Below are 23,749 nucleotides of genomic sequence, written 5' to 3'. Positions count from 1 at the left end.
CAGGATCGGCCCGAGAAATAGCAAAAAAAAAAAAAAAATCAGTTCTACTTACACAGTATTCTCTAATGTGCCTTTTTCACTTATCCTGTTAAGGACGTTTTTCCATAGTGCTGAAAATAAAAAGACCTTATTAACAGCTGAGTAGTCATTCATACTATTATTACTATAGTTGAGCTCTTAAATCTCCTTGTTATTAGACTGGGGTTTGTTCCAGTTTTCACTTGGCATTTCCAGTTTTCAGTTTGGCCATGAACCAGAGATATCTTTGCTAAAGGCATATAATTTTGTTAACTTACTAGAAGTAAAATTCTGGAGTCAAAAGATTTGTACCTTTTATTTTAGAAATAGCTAACAGGAGTTCCCTGGTGGTTCAGTGGGTTAAGGATCCAGTGTTGTTGCTGCTGTGGCTCAGGTTCAATCCCTGGCCTGGGAAATTCCGAGTGCTATGGGTTTAGCCAAAAAAAAAGCCCTACTAACAAATTGCTTTCCTAGAGGCTGTAGTGGTTAACATTATGGGGGGGTGGCTATTTTTTTAAAATTCACACTTAACACAATATTTTTCTTTTTTAATGTTGCTTCATATATGTAAAAAAATTTCATTGTATTTATCTGAATTTTCCACAGGTAAAGCTTCCATTTAATATTTATTCACAGATTAGATTATTTCTGATAATTGACCATCTCTGTTTTCTGAACTGCCTTTTCATGTCCTTTGCCTATTTTTCTGCCTAGTTGTTGTCTTTTGAAGGCTCTCTCTCTATACAGTGTCACACTTAATTTTTCCCAGTCTGTCATTTGACTTAACTAGTTTGTGGTGTTTTGGTCACTAAAGTTGTAATCTTTTAATACAGGCAGGTCAGTCAATCTATTCTATATGGTTTCTAGACTTGTGTGTATGTGTCTTTTTACGGCTGCAACTGCCTGGAGTTTCCTTGTGGAGCAATGGGTTAAGGATCTGGCATTGTCACTGCAGTGCTTCGGGTAGCTGCTGTGGCTTGGGTTCTATCCTTGGCCTGGGAATTTCCACATGCCATGGGAGCAGTCAAAAATTTTTTTTAATTAAAAATTAAAAAATATAAAAAGTCCCTATGACCAACTCTCCAAATCCAGGTGCTGCTTCAGCCTCCTAAAGGTCATCATGTTAGGAATCTGGAAAGTATATTTCTAGCCAGTTGAAAAGCTCACAGTATACATTAAATATGGACCCACTAAAAATTATGGCGTCATCTGTGTAGCTTATTGTGGCTGTTCTTTACATAAATAGTATTGTGGAGTTCCTACTGTGGCTCAGTGGTAAAAAAAAAAAACCTGACTAGGGAGTTCCCATCATGGCGCAGTAGAAACGAATCCGATTAAGAACCATGAGTTTTCGGGTTCGACCCCTGGCCTCGCTCAGTGGGTTAAGGATCTGGCGTTGCTGTGAGCTGTGGTGTAGGTTGCAGAGGTGGCTCGGATCTGGTGTTGCTGTGGCTCTGGCGTAGACCAGCAGCAGCAGCTCCGATTAGACCCCTAGCCTGGGAACCTCCATATTGCCATGGGTGAGACCCTAAAAAGACAAGAGACCAAAAAAAAAAAACCACCCTGACTAGTATCCACGAGGGCACCAGTTCAGTCCCTGGCCTCACACAGTAGGTTAAGGATCCAGCATTGCTGTGAGCTGTGGTGTAAGTCACAGACGCTGCTTGGATCTGGTGTTGCTGTGGCTGTGGTGTAGGCTGGCAGCTGTAGTTCCAGTTCAACTCCTGGCCTGGGAACTTGCCTGTGCCCTAAAAAATAGCTAATAAATAAATGGTATTATATTATCGAGTGGGTCATTCTACTTTTTTTGTCCTTTTTTTTTTTAATGTCTGCTTTTGCGGCACATGGAAGTTCCCAGGCTAGGGGTAGAATCAGAGCTGCAGCTACTGGCCTACACCACAGTCACAGCAACTCGGATCCTTAAACCACTGAGCGAGGCCAGGAATTGAACCCACATCCTCATAGGTACTAGTCTGGTTCCTTACTGCTGAGCCACAATGGGAACTCCCTGTTTTGCTTGCTCTAGCACTTTATTTAAAACAGAACCATTCAGGAGTGCCTGTCGTGGCACAGTGGAAACAAATCTGACTAGGAACCACGAGGTTGCTAGTTCGATCCCTGGCCTCACTCAGTGGGTTAAGGATCCAGTATTGTCGTGAGCTATGGTGGAGGTTGCAGACGCAGCTCAGATCTGATGTGGCTGTGGCATAGCCCGGCAACTGAATCTCCGATTAGACCCCTAGTCTGGGAACCTTCATATGTCATGGTGAGGTCCTAAAAAAAGCAAAAAAAAAAAAAAACCATTCAATATAAACTCAATTGGGAGTTCCTGCTGTGGTGCAGCGGGATTGACAGCATCTTGGGAGTGCTGAAATACAGGTTTGATCCCCAGCCTGGCCCAGCACAGTGGGTAAAGGATCTGGCATTGCCACAGCTGCAGCTTAGGTCACAACTGTGACTGAGGTCTGATCCCTGGCCCATGAATTCCATGTGCCATGGGGCAGCCAAAAAAGAAAAAAGGAAGAAAAACCTCTTTTGTGTCTGGTTTCTTATGCTTGATGTAATTCTGTTCTGTAGTTTTACAGTACATTTTGGTATTTGAGAGGGCAAGCCTATAAGTTATACTGAATTATTTACAACTATCTTATTAGATTTTATCAAGAAAAGAAGGCATTCCCTTTGTGGCTCAGCAGTTAATGAACTCGACTAGGATCCTGAGGATGCAGGTTTGATCCCTGGCCTCACTCAGTGAACTGTGATGTAGGTCACAGACGTGGCTCAGGTCCTGAATTGCTGTGGCTGTGGTGTAGGCCAGCAGCTGTAGCTCAGATTAGATCCCTAGCAGGCACGGCCCTAAAAAGCAAAAAAAAAAGGTTTTTTTTCTGACTGGTTTGAACAGACCCAAAATGGTTTGAAATCTGATTGTTTAATCAGAATCCTAGAAATCAAACCTCAAGTAATCTCAGCATTCCTCCAGAGTAGCTTTACACACCAATACTTTGTATAGCAGAATCTTTTTTTTTTTTTTTAATAGGTCTGCACCCACGACATGAAAGTTCCCAAGCTAGGGGTCGAATGGGAGCCCTAGCCTCGGCCACACCAGATCTAAGCCTCATTCTGTGACCCACGCTGAAGCTTGTGGCAACACCAGATCCTTAACCCACTGAGTGAGGCCAGGGATCTAACCTGCATCCTTGTGGATACTAGTTGGGTTCTTAACCTGATGAGCCATTATGGGAACTCCAAAAATCTTTTAAAGTAATTATCAGCAAAGTAATTTAATTGAAAAAGCAGAGTCTGCATGTTTGTTTTTTAAGCTGTTGCTTGATCCTTTGCTGCTGGGTTGTTTTTCTTTTAACATATTTTTTTAAAAATAATCATCAGATACATTTTAACAACTGGCAAAATTTTGAACAGATTCTTCACAAGAGAAGATATATAAGTGGCTGATAACCTCATCAAAAAATGCTCAACTTGGAGTTCCTGTTGTGGCACAGCAAAAAAGAATCTGACTTGTATCCATAGTGGGGATATAGATTCAATCCTTGGCCTCACTCAGTGGGTTAAGGATCCAGTGCTGCCATGAACTGTGGTGTGGGTCACATATGTGGCTCAGATCTGGCATTGCTGTGGCTGGGGTGTAAGCCTTCAGCCATAGTTCCGATTTGACCCCTAGCCCTGGGAACTTCCATATACCCCAGGTGTGGCCCTAAAAAGCAAACAGAAAAGCACTCAACATCATTAGCTATCAAATAGATGAAAATTAAAATGATTATTAATACTGGAAAACTATTGAAAGAACAAAGATTGGAATTCTCTTGCAGTGCAGCAGGTTGGGGATCCGGCATGTCACTGCAGAGTCACTGATGTGGCATGGGTTCTGTCCCTGACCCGGGAATTTCCACATGCCGAAATTGAGCTCCCTCCCCCCCAAAGGTGCAAAGATAAAGAAAAACAAACTCCCATACACTGCTATAGAGTAAGTAAAATTAGACAACTATTTTGGGGAAAGATTTGGCACATACTTCAAAAATTAAAAATTCAGGAGTTCCCGTCGTGGTGCAGTAGTTAACGAATCCGACTAGGAACCAAGAGGTTGTGGGTTCGGTTCCTGGCCTTGCTCAGTGGGTTAACAATCCGGTGCTGCCGTGAGCTGCGGTGTAGGTTGCAGACACGGCTTGGATCCCGCGTTGCTGTGGCTCTGGCGTAGGCCTGCGGCTACAGCTCCAATTCAACCCCTAGCCTGGGAACCTCCATATGCCGCGGGAGCGGCCCAAAGAAATAGCAAAAAGACAAAAAAATAAAAAAATAAAAATTCACCGTAGTACAACCCAATTATTTTACTCATGTGTCTTTAGCCAAAATAAATGAATGCATAGATCCGCACAGAAACATGAATGTACAGCTTATCTTTTCTTAGGAGACATAATTTCTTAGTTGTTTTTTTTTTCCTTCTTTTTTTTTTTTTTCTTTTTAGGGCCGCACGTGCAGCATGTGGAGATTCCCAGGCTAGGGGTCTAATTGGAGCTACAGCTGCCAGCAGCCTATGCCGTGGCTCACAGCAATGCCAGATCCTTAACCCACTGAGCAAGGCCAGGGATCAGACCCACAACTTATGGTTCCTAGTCAGATTTGTTTCCACTGTGCCACTGCAGGAACTGCATGGAGACATAATTTCTTACTTAGAAAAGATGCAAGAATAATACAAGAAATTCTCCTATATCCATATGAGAATCCAGATCACCTAGATGTTAGCATTTTATTGCGTTTGCTTTGTCCTTTTCTTTTCCCCCTCCCTTACCCCTTCCTCCCTCTGTTTCTCTCTCTTCCTCTCCATATATGTGTGTACATGTATTTTTTTCTCCTGAACTGTTGAGAATAAGTTGCAGGCATGTGCCCCTTTGCCCCTGCATACTTCAGTATTTCCTAAAAGCAAGGACATGTAACTTCTTACCAAAATCAAGAAGTTAATATTGAAATATTGATGTAATATTGTAGTCTAACCTTAAACCTCATTTAGATTTAGTCATTTGTTTCCAGTAGTATTTTTCATAACTCATAAGGCAAAAAAAAAATCTAGGGTCATGCATTGCCTTCAGGTGTCATGTCTCTTTGGTTTCCTTTAGTCTGCAACAGTTCCTAAGACTTTCTTTGTATTTGTGACCATTACTACTAATTTTTTTTTAATTTTAGTCCTGTACTCAGAGCATATGGAAGTTCCCAGGCTAGGAGTCAAATCAGAGCTGTAGCTGCCAGCCTGTGTCACAGTCCCAAGGCCAGATCCAAGCAGAGTCTGCGACCTACATCATAGCTGCACCAATGCCGGATCCTTAACCCACTGCACCACAGTGGGAACTCCTGGAAGAGGTTTTTTTAATTATTTATTTATTTATTTATTTTTATGGCTGCACCTGTGTCATACAGAAGTTCCCAGGCTATGGGTCAAATCATAGCTGCAGCTAAAGCCTGTGCCACAGCCACGGCAACACCAGATCCAAGCCATATCTGTGACCTGTGCTGCAATTTGTGGCAATGCCTAATCCTTAACCCACTGAGTGAAGCTAGGGCTTGAATCCAAATCCTTACAGAGGTAACATTGGGTCCTTCACCCTCTGAGCTACAGCTGGGACTCCTAGAAGAGATTTTGAAATGGAGGAAAACATATGACAGTATATGATAGCCCAAGGGCCGACCAAGTGGTATTATGAAAGGCTCTTTTACTTTTTTTTTTGCTTTATGTTTTATGTCGTCATCTCTGAGGGAAAATAATGTTCCACATTTCTTTTCTAAAGAGCAGTACATTTGTATGAGATATTCTTTACCTCACAATCAAAGCCACTTAAAAAGAGTGGGCCTGAAAAAGGTCTGGTCTGCCTCTTATTAAGAATCCATTTCCAGCTCCTCATGCTTCCATAGCTAGTTGGTAAGAACAGAACCTCTTCTACTTGGCAATGGTAGAGGGTACTGCCTTATCCAGAAAGGCCTTACCATTCCGAAATTATGGTGTTCCTAAACTGGGAAGTGCCACGGGTGTTTTAGGTGTCTTATTGTAGGGCCTATGAACATGAAAGTTGTCACTCCTGGAAAATGCATATTGTTGATCTCATGCTCTAAATTATTCTTCCAGGGCGCAAACCAGAAGAAGAGGGTGTAGAAGATAATGGGCTAGAGGAAAATTCTGGGGATGGACAGGTATATGTGTGTGGTCTTGTCAGTGCATCAGTTGGGTGTGTGGACCCATGACAGTCATCTGATGGTTGTATTTTGTTTTGTCACAGGAGGATGTTGAGACCAGTTTAGAGAACTTGCAGGATATTGACATGATGGATATCAGTGTGTTGGATGAAGCAGAAATCGATAATGGAAGCGTTGCAGATTGTGTGGAAGACGAAGATGCTGATAATCTCCCAGAGTCCCTGTCTGATAGTAGAGAGCTAGTCGAAGGAGAAATGAAAGAGCTTCCTGAGCAGCTTCAAGAACATGCTGTAGGTAACTCGGCAGAGTCTCTAGAATGTACCCTGAATGCAATAACTCCTCAAATATCTTAACAGATAATAAGTCCAATATTAATGCCAGTTCAGTAGAATAGTGCTTTAATCCACAAACATGTGAAAGTCAGATGATTCTGAAAAACATACTTTGCTTCGTTGAAAGATGGTATCTTGTGAGATACACAGGTATGTGCTATCTATTTGTCTAAGGCATCATTAAACCTTTTAAAGATACTGTTCTAGACCTTCCTATTATAGGAGATTGCTCTGTGGTGTAATAGCTGGGATGCCTTCAGAATACCAAAGCAGAGGTTGAAAGTTGTTCTTTTTCTTTTGTTGGTCCTCTTAGCCAATCTTTAATACTAAGCTTTGATGTTGTATTTATTTTACTTTATTTTGCTTTTTAGGGCTGCACCCGCAGCATATGGAGGTTCACAGGCTAGGGGTTGAATCAGAGCTACAGCTGCCAGCCTACACCGCAGCCACAGCAACACCGGATCTTAACCCACTGAGCGAGGCCAGGGATCGAACCCAGAACTTCATGGTTCCTAGTCAGATTTATTTCCACTGCACCATGATGGGAACTTGATGTTATTTTTAAAGCCTTATTTTAAGTTAGAAACAGATTGTTATATGATACAATTTTATGGTCTTATTACTTACTAAATTCTTTTTTTTTTTTTGTCTTTTTGCCATTTCTTAGGCCGCTCCCATGGCATATGGAGGTTCCCAGGCTAAGAGTCGAATTGGAGCTGTAGCCCCTGGCTTACGCCAGAGCCACAGCAACGCGGGATCCAAGCCATGTCTGCAACCTACACCACAGCTCATGGCAATGCCACATCCTTAACCCACTGAGCAAGGGCAGGGATCGAACCCGCAACCTCATGGTTCCTAGTCAGATTCGTTAACCACTGCGCCATGACGGGAACTCCATACTTATTCTATTTGCTAGGCATTAGGTATTATTTAATAACAGCATGATACATAGATGCTGATAATTCCGTTTTTCATAACATTGAGAAGTAAAAAGGTAAATAAATATCTCTAGGCCACATCCAGCTTATGTGAGAATAAGGATTAAAGATCAAGCTAATTCCGGAGCCCATGTACTTAACTCGTACACTTCATTGTCTTGGTGCTATTAATTTACTAGATTACCTCATTCTGTGAGGGTGGATGTTTGTTAGGTAGACAGAAAAGGCAATGAGAAATAGAAGCCATGAGGTGTCTTTGTGGGAATTCCTAGGAATTGGTCCCTGGCAGGTGCCTTGTTTTCATAGTACTCTTCAGATCTTTTGCAGAGTGTCTCCTGAGTCGTCCTGGGGGGAAGAAAACCCTGTTCTCTCCCAGTCCACCCACGCCTGCTATTCCTGGGAACTTGTTTACATTTCCTTTTGGAACTGATCTTCAGTATCCCTAGAGACAGCAGACTATGGTCTTTGAATGGGCAGCGGCGAGGGGTGGGTGATTTTGAGAAATGACCGAAGAGTCATTTTGATACAGATAGGGTATTTAGTTGTTTTATTTTTTTGGTGAGTCTTATTCATTGGCTTCCTATAAAGGAGTACCAAAAATACAAGAGCAGTGACAGTCTTTCTTATGGGCTTATTTTTTCTTAAGGCTGTTTTATTCCCTCTGATAGAAAATATTACATTCATCAAAAGCCTGGAAGCTCCTAAATGTCTATCAGTGATGGTTAAATAACTATGAATTGGTGGAAGCAGCAGTTTAAGAGTTAATGGCATTGACTAGAGGTCTGCCACTTAACTTGCTTTGTGACCTTGGGCAAGTTACTTAACCTCTCTGGGCCTCCTTTGTGAAAAATAATAGGTTTAGAGAGTTCTAAATAGGTGAATGTTTATTGCTGGCTTAGCACAAAAGTCATTAAGCTGGCCAAAGATTTATTGGAACACAGCCATACCTATTTGTAACAACTGTCTGTGGCCAATTTCTGGGTATAACAGCTGAGTAGAGTAGTCATGACAGAGACCATCTGGCATACAAAGCCTAAAATATTTATTATCTGGCCTTTGACAGAAAGTTCGCTGACCCCAGCTTAGAGCAGTATCTTGCCTAAAGCAAGCATCGTAGAGTTACTGCTGCTATTAATGTAACATCGGTTACTATTTCCAGTAATGGTTATTGCTTCTGTATAACCATCTCAGTGAACTAAGCGTATCTACATGTGCTAAAATAATCACTAAGACAGAAGTGAAAATAAGGGAGGGTACATGATAATGTAGACAGAAAAAGAGGAGGTGGTCAATGACATGAGTGTGTGCCCACACATAAGCATGCATTGAATGGGTTGCATCAGGGGAAGGAAGGGGTGATACAAAGCAGCTTTCTAGTCAAATAAAGGTAATAACAGTACATGCTCATTATGAAACATTTTAAAAATATTTTCCCTCCCTAAAAAAATAAATGAATAAACCAATATTCAGGGCTTTATATAGCAAACTGTAAATTATGTTGGATCACAAGGATCTTATGAAACCCCTTTCTATGTTTGGGAAATCCCTCACCTTATTGGGCATAGCCCACCTCTTAGAATAGTAGTGTACCATACTGGTTATTCTTCCCCTGCAGGTGGGGCAATGATTGGTCACCTGTGCTTTACCAGTCCTGTGCTCCTCTCCCCACACTCCAGTTGATGCTAGGAGGCAGGCTTCTTGGAGATGCCTTTCCACTCTGGGCCTTAGCTGCCCCGGAGCAACAGTCCCAGCATCAGTAGCATCCAGGCTTCGGGAAGTTGTGGCTACAGAAATCCAAGAATCCACGCTGCAGCTTGATTCTAGACATTGTTCCTTGAAGAGCAGCCTCCAAACTTGGTGTTCCAGTTTACCTAGAGAGTCTGTGTACTACCCCATTAGAAATCTCTCTCTCTCTTTTTTTTTTTTTTTGCTTAATTTAGTCTTGTGTTTTTCTTGTTTGTCTTGCCTCTTGAAACCTACACTGATACCATTTTAATGGGTTTCCTAGTTTGTCTGCAGGTATGTTGTTTATGTACATTTCTTTAGTTGAGGTGGAATCTTTTTTTTTTCATTTTTTTGTATTACTCAAATGAATTTATCACATCTGTAGTTGTATAATAATCATAACAATTTGATTTCACAGGATTTCCATCCCACAGCCCAAGCACATCCCCCCACCCCCCAAACTGTCTCCTCCGGAGACCATAAGTTTTTCAATATCTGTGAGTGGAATTATCTTATAATGCTGTTTTGATTCCTTGCTGCACTGTTTAGGATTTCATCATAAGTGACCTTTCATGGCTGTAACTTTTCATTGAACAGATGTACTATTAGGTTACCTTATTATTAATGTAATAAATTATATTCTCCCTTTACAGATAGAGGACAAAGAAACTATAAACAATTTAGATACTTCATCATCTGACTTCACTATATTACAGGTAAATTGTCATATGTCTCAATAACTTTAGAGTCAAAGGTAGACAACAGTTTCTGAAAACCGCTTCAGATATTGTATGGCTGTCCCAGCTTAAAGACACAGCAAGGTTTGTTTCCTTTGTCGCCATCTCAAGAGGGGGTTCTGCTTTCCTCTTTCCCCATACATATGTGCCTGTTGAAAAGGGCTCATCATCTTGGCTTCCCCCCTACAGCTGAGAGGAGAGCATGTTGGGGGAATTCTTGTTAATTTGATTGCTGGGAGAAAGACAGCCTGGCAGGTCTGTTCTGGATGGCATCCTCTGCAGAAAGACTATTAGGTGAGACATGAGACAGCAGTAGGGCGCTCCGTCCCCAGGAGAGATGAATGGGGCACAGATGAGGATGCAGGGGCAGGGGGTAGCGGTGGGGTGGGGGTGGGCAGGTTACTGAAATCACAGCTGGGAAAGATAGATTATCAGATTCTAGTTCTGCCTTTGGGAAGTTTTTCTCAGTGCATAGATTTCTTTTGATGACCATCACCTTGACTGTTTGACTACCATCTGTGTAAAAATTAAATCTTAGATGAGAACAAATGAGATGTGGACTGACTTTCAGGTATGATTTGCATAAATGTGGACCTTGAATTTCCTTTGAATTTTTTTTTTTTTTTTTTTTGGCCGGCATATGTAGACATAAACTGTCAGAATAAAGTGTAGCTAATTTTCAGTAGAAGGTTTTATGAGGAGATGGAAATACAGTCACCTTACGTCAGTCCTTGTTTTTGTTTTAATGATGTCACCTATCACTTATGCTGCTTAATTAGAAGTCAGCTTTCAGACAAGATCTTCATTTGCTTCTGCCGGGCAGGGGCAGTTTGTTATTAGTGAGCCAGAACCACAACCTCCAGGAGGGTACAAATCTCAAGAACTCTTGGTGAAACCCAGTTCACCTTTAGGGCTGATGTCTTTCTGCAGCTGCAGAGTGACACAGTGCATTCCTGCCTCAGGGGAAAGGAGGAGCAGATCTGTCATTTTCTCCAGTGTCTTTCTAGGTCAGATGCTCCTCTGGTAAATGGGCTAATAGCCCCTCTCAGAGACAGATAGGGAGCGTATATGTGGTTCTCTCTAGGGAAAGTTAGGAGAGAATTGTTTTGCCTAAAGTGATCAGTTCCTTCAGTATGAAATCTTCAATTCCCAGCATAGAATGAAAAAAAAAAAAAAATACAGATAAACGATTAGGAAAGTGCTTTCCAGAATGTCAGGTTAGTGCCCAGTGGAAAGTGCCCACCATTCACAGTCATTCAGTGGGTATATATCCTAAGCAGCTATGATAGGTCAGGTACATGAGAAGAAAGGATGGCCTTCATCCTCATAAGACCCACCCTCCCTGCTTACACAGAGCATTGAGAAGAGGCCTGGACTGATGCACAGGCTCCCAGTCACATAGCCTTTCCTCAAATCTTAGCACTGCTGTGTGTCCTTGAGCAAGTTTGTCATCCACTCTGTGCCCATCTCTTAACTTTTGAACAGGAGGGTGATACCAATGGTACCAACCTGCTAGGGCTATGTGATGATTGATTAATATATGTGCATGTAAGGTGCTTAAATTAGTGCCTGGGGCCTAGTCAGTGCTTGGCTGGAATTTCAGAATAATGTATAGAGGGAATATAGGTGCCAGGGACCACATGCTGAGAGAAAGTTCCTTCTTTGAGTGGAGCAGTTGCTGGCGCCGTTAGGGCAAACCTTCCTGTGAAGAGGTGGCCCCTGAGCTAGATGGTGAGGAATTGCCAGGGGTCTGTAGGGTTCCGATGGAACCTTTGGGGGTGGAAGGTGGAAATGGGAACAGTAAAGCCAAACACTGCTGTAGGCTAGGAATAGCAGTGGTGTGGATTGACTGGGCTAGCTAAGAAAGGTTCGAGGGATATTTAGGAATAAGAGCTGGCTTGGAGGGTGTTGGATGGAAGACCTAAGGGAGGCGGCATGTGTAATCTTGCAGGGGGCTCGATTGACCAGGTGGGTGGAGGGTGGTACGACCAGGCTAAATAAGAACCGGGGTCAGGCCACCTGTGCCTTCGGTCAGTCTTTCAAGTGTTTAGAAACTGACGCTACATTAATTAAGTGAAAAAATGATTATCTGATCTGTATCAGGCATTCTATCAGACCCTAAGAATAGAAAAATGAAAATACTACTCTTCATGCATGTAAGAGTTTAGTTTAGAGGGACGGACAAGCATGTGATGGGTTCATCAACATTAAAAGTGATAATATTACCAGACATTGGCAAACAAGGATACCAGGCCCATTGAGAGCAGCCTGGGATGTAGGGCTTGGGGCTCAGGTGAATGAAATAGAATGCCAGCTGTGTGAGCTCTTTCTGGGAATAAGCACATCTGCTACCTGTTGTAGTTGTGAGGTTCCTAGTCTGTGTTTTTAAAATTCCCTCTTAGTGGAGTTCTCATCATGGCTCAGTGGTTAATGAATCTGACTAGGAACCATGAGGTTGTGGGTTCGATCCCTGGCCTTGCTCAGTGGGTTAAGGATTCGGCGTTGCCGTGAGCTGTAGTGTAGGTCGCAGATGTGGCTCGGATCCTGTGTTGCTGTGTCTCTGGTATAGGCTGGCGACTACAGCTCTGATTAGACCCCTAGCCTGGGAACCTCCATATGCCACAGGTGTGGCCCTAGAGAAGACAGACAAAAGAAAAAATCCCCTCCTAGTTATTACAGTTTTGGATGTTAATAAATTCTAGGTTCCATCCGTCTGGCACAGTCTTATTTATGTTTTTTGTTGCAGGAAATTGAAGAGCCATCCTTGGAGCCAGGTACTGTTAAATGAAAAACTTACCAACGGGGGCTTGGAACCATTCTAGTTTTCCACCTTCTCTAATTTGAATTCTTTAATTTTAAAAAAGTTACCTTACTGTAGTATACATTGTTCTGAAGGTTTACGATCCAAAACATACCAGGATCATAGAGATTGGAAACCCAGCCATATCACCAGATCTGTGAAAGTGGCTACCTTCTCATTTTGCAAAATGTATTGGTGAGATAAAACTGTCTCATGCCTTTTTAAGTGTACATGGCCTGAAACTTAAGTAGAGAGAGTTTGCATGCCTCTCAAGCTAATACCTCTGTACTCCACAAAACAGATCTTGTGATATTGGGCAGTATCTTAACTTTGTGGTTTATAATTCAGGCAGTGCAGGCAGTGATAGGGAGATACATTTTAAAACATTGAGACGTTACTGGATTCCAGAAGAGGAAAGAGTTTCTTCATGAGAATTGCAAAACAAATACTATTCACTTTCTGGACTGCAAATATCTCAGAGCACCGATGGAAGAGTTTCTGGTTGTCATGTTGGACTGTTCTGTTAAAAGAATTGCAAAGAAATTTGGAAATTGAGCTGTTCAGTGAATGGTGATACATTCAGTTAAGCAACTTGGACTTTGGAAGCTAAATTTGGAAGAGTCATATATAAACGACGACAGAATGAAGACTGTCAAGAATCAGCCAGAAGGTTTTGGGGGTTAAATCTCTGGGATGCTTTTCTCTTCCATGTAGTGTAGAGGCTTACTCTAGCAGTCGGTTGGAGCGCAGGTAGTGTAACCAGTGTAAGTTTGTGTACCCGCGGGTTTTCCAATCTCTGTGTAGCTAGCAGTTCTCTTCGTGTTAGTGTGGCAGCCGTGCCAGTTCCGCATTTGTGATTGCTTTATTTCCCTGGTAATTAAACCTTGTGCCATTCTATTCCTGTTAAATCCGTAGAAAATGAGAAAATACTCGACATTTTGGGGGAAACTTGTAAATCTGAGCCAGTAAAAGAAGAAGGTTCCGAGCTGGAGCAGCCATTTGCACAGGATACAAGTAGCGTGGGGCCAGACAGAAAGCTTGCGGAGGAAGAGGACCTTTTTGGCAGCGCCCATCCGGAGGAGGGTGATTTAGATTTGGCCAGCGAGTCAACAGCACAAGCTCAGTCGAGCAAGGCAGACACCCTGTTAGCGGTAGTGAAAAGGGAGCCCGTGGAGCAGACAGGCGATGGCGAGAGGACGGACTGTGAGCCTGTAGGGCTAGAGAAGCCAGTTGAGCAGAGTAGTAAAGCCTCAGAGCACGCGGAAGCCTGTAGCGAGGAGGCCGCGGAAGCGCCCCCGGAAGCCTCAAGCCCAGAGCCCAGGGATAGCAAAGAAGACGTGAAGAAGTTTGCTTTTGAAGCTTGTAATGAAGTCCCTCCGGCTCCTAAAGAGTCCTCAGCCAGTGAGGGCGCTGATCAGAAAATGAGGTTTGTTTTTTCTCAGTTTTAGACCAGACGCTATCTCCTTTTCATTGGTCGTTTAATGACACACATAAGCTGTTTTTTCTGCAATTGGCCAGCCAGACTGCAATTGTAGTTTACTTCTAAAGAATGTTTTATTTCTCTTTGTTTATTTTAAACTGATTACATAATCTTTTTTCTCAACCTATCATGGTTGTTTTCTTTAATTCTTCCTAATTATCTTTAGCCCAGCAGAATTAATTAACTCCTTTGGGTCTGAAATCTTATGGTTAGGTCAGATTTCCAATACATGTTTGTCGGGGTATCAGTTTTTCAGAACTAAATTTCGGGTAGGTATGCAACCTCAGCACGTATTTTATAATTTTGAGTTCGTTTCCTGTCTGCTTCTTCCTGCTGGAGTGACATTGTCTTTTGTCTCTAGTTCTGTCGAAGATGACTCGGATCCAAAAAGACTTTCCAAGGAGGAAAAGGGTAGGTCCTCACACAGCACCTTCCCCAGGATCGTGTTTGGCTTCATGGGCAGGGTGCTTGGTTCTAGTCCATCGTACACTGTGTTTTTGCCTCACCTTACCCTGTGAGCCCGTCATGAAGCCTGTTCCCTGATCTTCACTCTGCAGGTTCTGGGTTGCAGGGCAGAGTTGACACATTGATTTGACGTAGAGACTTGATTTTGCCAGAGTGCTTTGAGTTCATCCTTCCTGATAGACCCTCTTATTTGTAAACTCCTTGGCCTTGCAGGAGAAACACTTGCAGATGGAGCAAATGCTTTGAGACTCAGATGTCCTGGGGGTCCCTGATATTTCAGATTTATCAACACCATATCCCTTTATTAAATCACTGGTTGAGAAGAAGTTTTGCTGGTTCACATTTCTCTTTAATCATTGTTTAAAAAGAACCAAAACCAGGGGTTGTACTCTGCAAGAAATAGAAGTGTCTGAGGTGATTCTACACAGCTAATGCCTGTCTTAACATTCCAAAGTCGTCTCACTGTGTCAGGTAGTGCCATGTGGTGACTAAAGGTCCCTCTCATGGGCCTAGCAGCCCCCAACTTGCCGTAGTTAGTAGCATTGCTCTTAGTCCCATCAGGCTAGTGTGCAGCTCCAAAGGTCTCGTGAGGACAGCAGGCCTGGCCCCTCTCTCCAGCCAGCCTTGAGTGCAGTTGGCATCTGGGACAAGTCAGGGAGAGTGTCTGGTGTGGAGTGACTTTAGGCTTTTTTAAGACTTAGGATTTTGTGGGTATCCTGTTTTTGACGAGAACTTTCTTTTGAAATAGGTCGTAGCAGTTGTGGTAGAAATTTCTGGGTCAGTGGACTTTCTTCTACCACCAGAGCTACAGATTTGAAGAATCTTTTCAGCAAATATGGAAAGGTAAGACCAGGGCATCATACGGATGATTGTCCCTGCTTAGTAAATAAGAACCTTGAGTGACAATGTGCCATCGTTGAGCTCACATTTGCTCATGGCCTGAGGAGGGTCTGCCCCCTCACCCAATCCCAGGCTACTACTTCCGATTTGATAACTTCCAGAATCCGTTTCTCTGGTTTCAGACCTTAAACCCAGGGGAGGCTTGGGAGGGCTGCAGGGGTCGGAGCATAGGGCAGGGTGGGAAGATGCTGTTAGCATTTTCCTGAGGTGGTGGTGATTATAGAACCAGAGTGAAGCCATAGATAAGCGTTCCTAACAACCTGTGGAGCCAGATTGATGTGAGCAAATACAGGCCCCAGCTCTGCTGCTGACAGCTTTGTGGCCAGGGCATGTTGCCTCCTGTGTGGACCTGGTCTCTACACTGTGAGCATTCAAAGTTGGTGCCTCTTTAACGATGGTGTGTGTAGTTGTAGCAGAGCTTCTCGTGGCCCTGGGCGGGCCCCTCTACCCACCTGCTCCCACCCCTAGCCAGCTAGCTCAGGCTGCTTCTGCTCTGTCACACCTGCCTCTCTTCCCCTCTTCAGTCTCCCGGAGGGATGGCCATGCTGCCAGGTGCCCGATGCTGTTCCCCATGTGTTGCCTTTTCTTCCTCTTTCTCATTTCCCCTTCCTCCCCATCCCTCCTGGACTTGCCTCCAGATAAATGGGCCCATCGTCCTTGTCTCTCAGTCAGCTTTTACCAAGTGAGACTTAGCCAGCACAGGCCCCTCTTCATATTAAGGGTTTAGCAGTGATAATAGAGAAAACCATCATCATACCTTGGTTGTTGATGTTCAGGAACTAACAAGGAAAACTAAACGTGACATGTTTCTCAAAATAACTCACGACTCCCTGGACCTCAGTAATGCAGGTGGGACCCTTTTTTGATTCTGCTGTGGTCCTCAGAGCAGATGGATGCCCTCAGCAGGGAAATGTCAGCCTGTAGCCTGCAGTGTCTTGGGTGCACTGCAGGATTAGTGTGGCTGGAATAGGGGACCAGACCACTCTGAAATCTTCCTCTGGGGCCAAGACTCCATGTGGCACAGTGCGGATGGATGCTGGCTATGGCCACTGGTCCCATGGGCCCTCTCCTGAACTGCATTGCCTTCTGCCAGAAAAGGGCACACCTCACTTCAGCCTGCTGCGGTTGTTGGGAGAATTAAGTAGGATTTAAAGATCTATGTGTAGTGCCTGAAACATCGCCTTGAATTTTGTTTTTGTTAATGGTAGAGTAGGCTCTACTCTTCAGATCTCTATAAACCTATTATCTTGATCTACTTCTACAGATGTTTTCCTACTTTACCGCCCACCTAGTTGATTCCATATTCCGAATCATTTCTTTACAAGTTTTTTTCTTTTCTTTCTTTCTTCCTTTTTTCCTTCCTTTCTTTCTTTTCTTCCTTCCTTCCTTTCTTTCTTTTCTTTTCTTCCTTCCTTCCTTCCTTTCTTTTCCTTCCTTCCTTCCTTCCTTTCTTTTCCTTCCTTCCTTCCTTCCTTCCTTCCTTCCTTCCTTCCTTCTTGCTGTAGCTGTGGACTATACCACAGCTCGCAGCAATACCAGATCCTTAACCCACTGAACAAGACCAGGATCAAGCCCACATCCTCAGAGACACTACGTTGAGTTCTTAACTCACTGATCCACAACGGGAACTCTACATGTTTTAGAAAGTATTATAGGCAGATTGGTACAACGGTGCCTTCCGCTTCGCTTTCCTCTCTTCTCCACGCTGTCATCCTGCTTCCTTAGAGAAACAGCCAGGACGAAGAAGGAGCAGTCAGACAGTAGCATTACCCTCTCCAGTCCTCAACCTGCCACTTGTTGGGCACCTGTTCTTGGTGTCTCCCCCACAGGCCCTCATCCCAGTCAGAGGGAAGCAGTATGAACCACAGTGTTGGGGTCTGTGTCTGACCCTTATTTGTGTGCTTTCCTCCGAGGTGGTGGGCGCCAAGGTTGTGACAAATGCCCGGAGTCCTGGAGCTCGCTGCTACGGCTTTGTTACAATGTCCACAGCAGAAGAGGCCACAAAATGCATTAACCACCTGCACAAAACAGAGCTCCATGGGAAGATGATCTCAGTGGAAAAAGTAAGGGGCCATTTTCTTCCAGGGATGTGATCATGTAGGAAATAAGGTAATACTTCCACCTGATTCTCTTTTTTAGGCGAAAAATGAACCTGTTGGGAAGAAAACATCTGACAAAAGAGAAGGGGAGGGGAAGAAAGAGAAGTCCAACAATGCTGACAGGTATTACTCTTCCCAAGGGGATTGTGGCCGAGATGACCCTTTTCTTCATTTCATATCCTTCATGTTCTCCACAGATGGAGAAGGCTGTGAGGGCCTTGTCCCCTTTGCTTTTTTACATTTGTTGGAGGAAGATTTCACCACCAGTCTTGGGAGACAGTTTCCTTACTCTGGTCCCTCTTGCAGGGCTTCTTGTTTTCCGTCTTGTTGATGCCTCAGAGACAGCCTCCTCAGCACTTGTTGCTCATTGCAAGAGTCCTGTCATCATCACTGGCTTGTTTCCCTAAATATCTCATCTAACACACTTCTATGTCTGGGGTGTGATTTATAGATCTGCAAACCTTAAGAGGGAAGATAAAATCGAGAGAAAAGATGATGCTAAAAAGAGTGAAGATGGAAGTGGAGAAAAGAGTAAAGAGCAGGATGATCAGAAACCTGGCCCTTCAGAGCGTTCTCGAACCACAAAATCAGGTAGCTGACCAGTGGGTGCAGATTTCGCCTTGTGTTCTGTTCTTGGCTGATGATGTGCTTAGTTGACAATACAAAGTACATTCATTTTCCATGGAGGTGAATGTTTTTTCTCATTTGGAAGCATTGCCTCTTAACCTTATTCCTTTCTTCTTTGTAGGAAGTCGAGGAACTGAGCGGACTGTAGTGATGGATAAATCTAAAGGTGTGCCTGTTATTAGTGTCAAAACATCAGGATCCAAAGAGAGAGTGAGTGGTTTATTTTCCACCAGGGCAATTAGCACTTACTTCCTTTATCCTTTATCTTTTATTTCTATTTTAATGTGTGTTTTAGAGGATTCTTGACCTTAATTTGAGAAGAGTTGTTAACCTTTTCAAAATGTAGAAAATTTTTTGGCCACTCCCACGGCATGCAGAAGTTCCCAGACCAGGGGTTGAACCCAAGCCACAGCAGTGACAGCACTGGATCCTTATCTCCCTGTACCACCCGGGAACTCCAAAAATGTAGAATTTTTGAATTGAAAAATCAGAACGTTTAAAAGCGTTCCTTCGTAATTTGTTCTGATAAAAAAAAAATACTTTTTTTTAAAAACTCATTTTTAAATTCTATTATGGGAGTGGTTGGCTCTTTTTTTTCACCTGATCAGGAAACAGCAGTCCATTTTCATTTCCTGCCCTAAAGATTTCAGTAGCCCTTGCTCTTACATTCATAAACCCACATGTGACCCACCTAGTTTTTTCCAGCCTGCCTCTAGGCCGTCTCCACTTCATTCAGTCCACGTTCTCTCTCCTTGCAGATGTTCCATAGAATGTGGAATCCACACAATACTGGTCTTGGTTTCTTACCACATCAGTCTGCCTACCGTTAGGGTCATGGACAGCTTTTGATATTCATACATTCAACTTTTGACAGCCTTACAACTTTGATAGATGTGGGTCCAGGTCCTACCTCCATTCCAAGATCCACTCTTAGCCCACTGGACTCAGCACACAGTTGTAGTCACAGCTAAGATTGGCTCTGGTGATGCCATGAGACTATACAGCCAGGTCAGTTGGGGAAAGACACAGACAGTGTCTGGAGGGAACTCTGCAGGCTGCCTGTGTTCTCTCCCTCTGGTGATGCTCCCACAGCAGTGAGAATGCACTGCCAATGGAGGCCTTTTAGCACCTTAGCTCCCAGGGTTTTTACTGGGGGCTTATCACATAGGCACCCTCTCCAGGCAAGTACCAACTCTCTTAACTCCCAGAAGGAAAGTAGGTGTTTGGCATAAACCATGGTTTGCATGGTCTGGGCACAGTGAACCACCCTTGCCAGTTGACTGGGGACACTCTGCATGCCATGATCCCCATCAAACAGCTGTAGACTGACATTCCCATTCTAGAAGATTACATGTCAGTCTGCCTGTGTTTGTGCAAATGTTCTACTGTGTTAACATGAGCATTTTCCCCTTATTTTATTGAAAGTGATTATAAAATGGTAAAACAGACTTGTGGATTTGAGAGCCAAGATGAGTAGATTTCAAAAAATAATGCAGCTGGCATTAAGGACTCCTCAAATGTGCCAGAAGTGGCCACAGTTGGGCATCGCTGCGTGCTTAATATTATAAATGTTTTGGGGAGTTCCCATCGTGGCTCAGCGGAAATTAATCTGAATGATATCTGTGAGGATGCAGGTTTGATCCCTGGCCTTGCTCATTGGGTTAAGGATCTGGTGTTGCCATGAGCTGTAGTGTAGGTCACAGACATGGCTCGGTCCCGAGTTGCTGTGGGTGTGGCTGTGGCCAGCAGCTACAGCTCTGATAGGACCCCTAACTTGGAAACCTCCATGTGCTGTGGGTACGGCCCTAAAAAAGACAAAAAGAAGTGTTAGGATGCAGGAGACAAAGTGGCAAAAATTTTTTTATCCTAAGAAAAACTTTCTGGGAAAAATACTCATTTCCATTTTGATTATTGAAAGTACTCAGTAGGTCTTTATTTTAGCGTTAAATGGTGATGACAGTCTGTGACCTTGAATTATGAAAAGCAAACATGAAGTTTCTTAGGAGAGAACACTTTGTTACCTGATTGTTTCATGTAACGTTAATCTTCATTTCTGATCTTCACTGCTTAAACCTGGATGCACACCTGATTTCTTCTTGTATCATTTCTCCCTGAACTTCTCAATGTTTCTTAATGAACCAGGTTTCCAAGAGCCAGGATCGCAAATCTGCTAGTAGAGAGAAGCGGTCTGTTGTGTCCTTTGATAAAGTCAAAGAGCCAAGGAAGTCAAGAGATTCAGAGTCCCGTAGGTAAGTAAGGATCCAGGAATGTTGGGTGTTGCCTTAGACTGCTGGTAACTCTTTCCTGGGAGGATATTTTCCAGGCTCCCCATGGGTGGAATATTGCTTTAAACCTCTTCTCCTTAGGCTTTTAGTTCATAGATTTTGTGTGCACTGGTTTTCTTCCTGTGGCTTTTTTCAGTGATTTTTCTCATGCGCATAAGCCACCTCTTTCTGAAGATGCTGAGAGGTAGCAATGGCAGGGAGATGGAATGCCTTCTTAGAGCAGGAGTGCTAGTTAACAGAACACCCCAGATTTGCTCTAGAAGCTGTGAAAAGGAAAAAAGTGGGACAGACCCAGTGAGAGAACTGAGATCCTCATCCTTAATATTTAAGTCCAGGGTCCTCATAATTTTTTGAAAATAAAGAGAAATGGTATCATATCCTGTCAAAATTTTTTAAGCTATACTTTATAAGATTTGCAGCATCTTGGGAGCACTGGGACACCGGTTCGATCCCTAGCCCAGCACAATGAGTTAAGGATCCGATGTCGCCGCAACTGTGGCTCAGATCCTGGATTGGGAGCTCCATATGCCACAGGGATGGCCAAAAATGAAGAAAAAAAAATTTTTTTTTTTTTTAAATAACCATTAGTAAAACATCTAGTAATGAGAGTGAGAAAGGAGGGCGGGACACCATTTCAGAAAGCCATACAGAACTTTCTGCTGAGAAGGGAAAAGCAATGGGCAAAGAAAAGTGCAGCATTAGTGACGAAATAGATCAGCCGAACTGATTTGTGTGCATGTGGGAATTAAACATGATAAAAGTGGTGTTTCCCACTAGTGAGAAGACACGCTCTTCCCAAAACAGCTTCAGGTCACTTGGCTTCAGGCAGCCGTTTGGACTTCTAGTTCATATCATTGACAAACATAAACTGATGGTCGGATGTAAATATAAAAACCAAAGTTGTCCATATGGTGTGAAAGTAAATTTATTTATGAGTTTGGCTTTTGGAAGGGCCTGAAAATGTATAAAGGAAAAGTAGAGCAAAATTTACTTTCTGTACAACGAAAGACCAAAGAAAAAATCCAAAGATAAGTGACCGATGAGAGTAAAGCTGATTTGAAATTAAAAAAAAAAAAAAAAAATTTAACCCAATGGGAAGACAGGCAGAAGGGGCCATACACATGGTCCTGAGACCTGAAATGTCGGTCAACCTTACCAGAGATGGTAAGGTGAAAACAGCAGGGAGACTGCTTTTCCATCCCTCAGTTTGATCTGAATTACAGTGTGGGAAGACTGCTTGTAGTGGTGGGAGTGGTGTGCAGATGGACACAGGCAGTGCAAGCTTCTGAATCCTGGTGTCCCAGATCTAGCAACGCCACTTCCCCCAGCCTTCATGAAAGGAACATGTGCGCAGGAAAGTGGGGACAAGGTGGTCGTATCCACGAATCTAGGAACAACCAGATGGCCCATGTCTGCAAGTGGTTTTGTAAACTGCAGCCTCTCCATTCTGTGGATTCCTTCCCCAAAGCTTTCCACATGTCTGTAGAGATTGGGATGCACAGGGTCCAGGACGTGGTGGGTTAACTGAGGAAGCTGTGGCTCTTTTTGTCCAAGATGCAGGCAAAAAGTCAGGCAAGATTAGACGTTTCTGCTGGTACAGTTGTGTGTGTATAAACAGAGAGCCAAGGGTGAACGGCAGGCAACTTGGCAGCTGTACATGGAGACAAACATGGACACCATCAGTATTGCCAGCAGAAGAAGGGCTGTCGGTGCCCTCAGCCTGGGTGGGGTGCTGCATTGCACCACCAAGCAGCCAGGGGCCTTTGCTTCTTGCTAAGTGTAACATCTGCAAGTGTAGGGGCCCCACTTCCACCTGGCAGCTATGCATCCATAGCTCCCCTGCTGGGAAAGGCCAGGCACAGTACTGCTGCAACTCAGGAGCCCTGCAGCCTCTACTTTCGTCTGCAGGGTGCGTGAGCGCAGTGAGCGGGAGCAGCGCATGCAGGCGCAGCTGGAGCGGGAGGAGCGAGAGCGGCTGGCGATTGCTCGCGAGAGGCTGGCCTTCCACAGACACCGCCTGGAGCGGGAGCGCATGGAGCGGGAGCGGCTAGAACGTGAGCGCATGCATGTGGAGCATGAGCGCAGGCGTGAGCAAGAGCGAATCCACCGTGAGCGTGAGGAGCTACGGCGCCAGCAAGAGCTGCGCTATGAGCAGGAGCGGAGGCCTGCTGTGCGGAGGCCCTATGATGTGGACGGCAGGTAAGCTGAGTCGCTCCTAGCAGCCGCCCCTTTTCCTTTAGAAAAGAAAGCTCAAAAAATTTTTTTTTAAAAATTTTTACGCACACAAAAAGAAACAAATAGGGAGTTCCCATCATGGTGCAATAGAAATGAATCCGACTAGGAACCATGAGGTTGTGGGTTGGATCCCTGGCCATGCTCAGTGGCTTAAGGATCCGATGTTGCCTATGAGCTGTGGTGTAGGTCAAAGACGTGGCTCGGATCTGGCATTGCTGTACCTATGGTGTAGGCCAGTAGCTGTAGCTCCGATTCGACCCCTAGCCTGGGAACCTCCATATGCTGCAAGTGCAGCCCCAAAAAAAGCAGAATAAAAAAGAAGAAAATAGAAAAGGAAGAAGCACAAGTGCTTGCCACAGTCCAGTTTGATATCCTGTACTTTATCCAGGAACTGGACGGAGGTGGTTTGAGATTGGTGGGTAAATGGTTGGATAAAATAGCGCTCCCAGCTTAGATACCCAGAGCAGCACATGACACACAGTTCTGGGCAGAGACCAAAAAGCACCTACTTCTGGGCACCTTCCAAGTTTGTAATCATTGCAGTAATTTGTGTTGGTTCATTCTGTTAATGAGATTGGTTTTAATTCCCAGACATGCTGATGTGACATAAGAATACTAAAATACTGACTCCCAGTAAAGGACAGGCCTGTTTCAGACCTTGCTGTCAGGAGTCTTAGGTGATCATCCTAGCATCGATCCAAGTCAGAGCTTTTCCATGTACATGGATACTTGGAGGAGACTGCATAGTGGTGTTTGTTTTACTCTTTGTACTGCATAGGTTCCTGTGTAATATAACACTGAGACATCTATAGAAGGCCTTTAAGCTGACCTAGGACTTTTTATGCTTTTTACAAATTACTGATGTAGAAATCTGCTATGGTCACAAATATTTTTGAAACAGTCTGTTTCAAGT

General features: G+C 43.8%; 1 protein-coding gene across 1 annotated transcript in view; it reads left to right on the top strand.

The window, feature by feature from the left end:
• The window catches only part of SAFB (scaffold attachment factor B), a 34,381-nt gene that overhangs the window by 5,505 nt on the left and 5,127 nt on the right, over nucleotides 1-23,749 (top strand). Inside the window, 14 exon segments of the mRNA XM_047777399.1 lie at nucleotides 6,146-6,210; nucleotides 6,297-6,503; nucleotides 9,862-9,924; nucleotides 10,484-10,516; nucleotides 12,692-12,719; nucleotides 13,661-14,171; nucleotides 14,587-14,636; nucleotides 15,439-15,533; nucleotides 17,504-17,653; nucleotides 17,730-17,812; nucleotides 18,141-18,280; nucleotides 18,438-18,526; nucleotides 20,459-20,565; nucleotides 22,510-22,800. Coding sequence (XP_047633355.1) covers nucleotides 6,146-6,210; nucleotides 6,297-6,503; nucleotides 9,862-9,924; nucleotides 10,484-10,516; nucleotides 12,692-12,719; nucleotides 13,661-14,171; nucleotides 14,587-14,636; nucleotides 15,439-15,533; nucleotides 17,504-17,653; nucleotides 17,730-17,812; nucleotides 18,141-18,280; nucleotides 18,438-18,526; nucleotides 20,459-20,565; nucleotides 22,510-22,800 — 1,912 coding nt within the window.

This window comes from Phacochoerus africanus, chromosome 4 (assembly GCF_016906955.1).
Source record: "Phacochoerus africanus isolate WHEZ1 chromosome 4, ROS_Pafr_v1, whole genome shotgun sequence".
In the NCBI taxonomy this organism is placed as follows: Eukaryota; Metazoa; Chordata; class Mammalia; order Artiodactyla; family Suidae; genus Phacochoerus; species Phacochoerus africanus.
The sequence above is the reverse complement of the archived record's forward strand: the minus strand, read 5'-3'. Positions and strand labels throughout refer to the sequence as shown.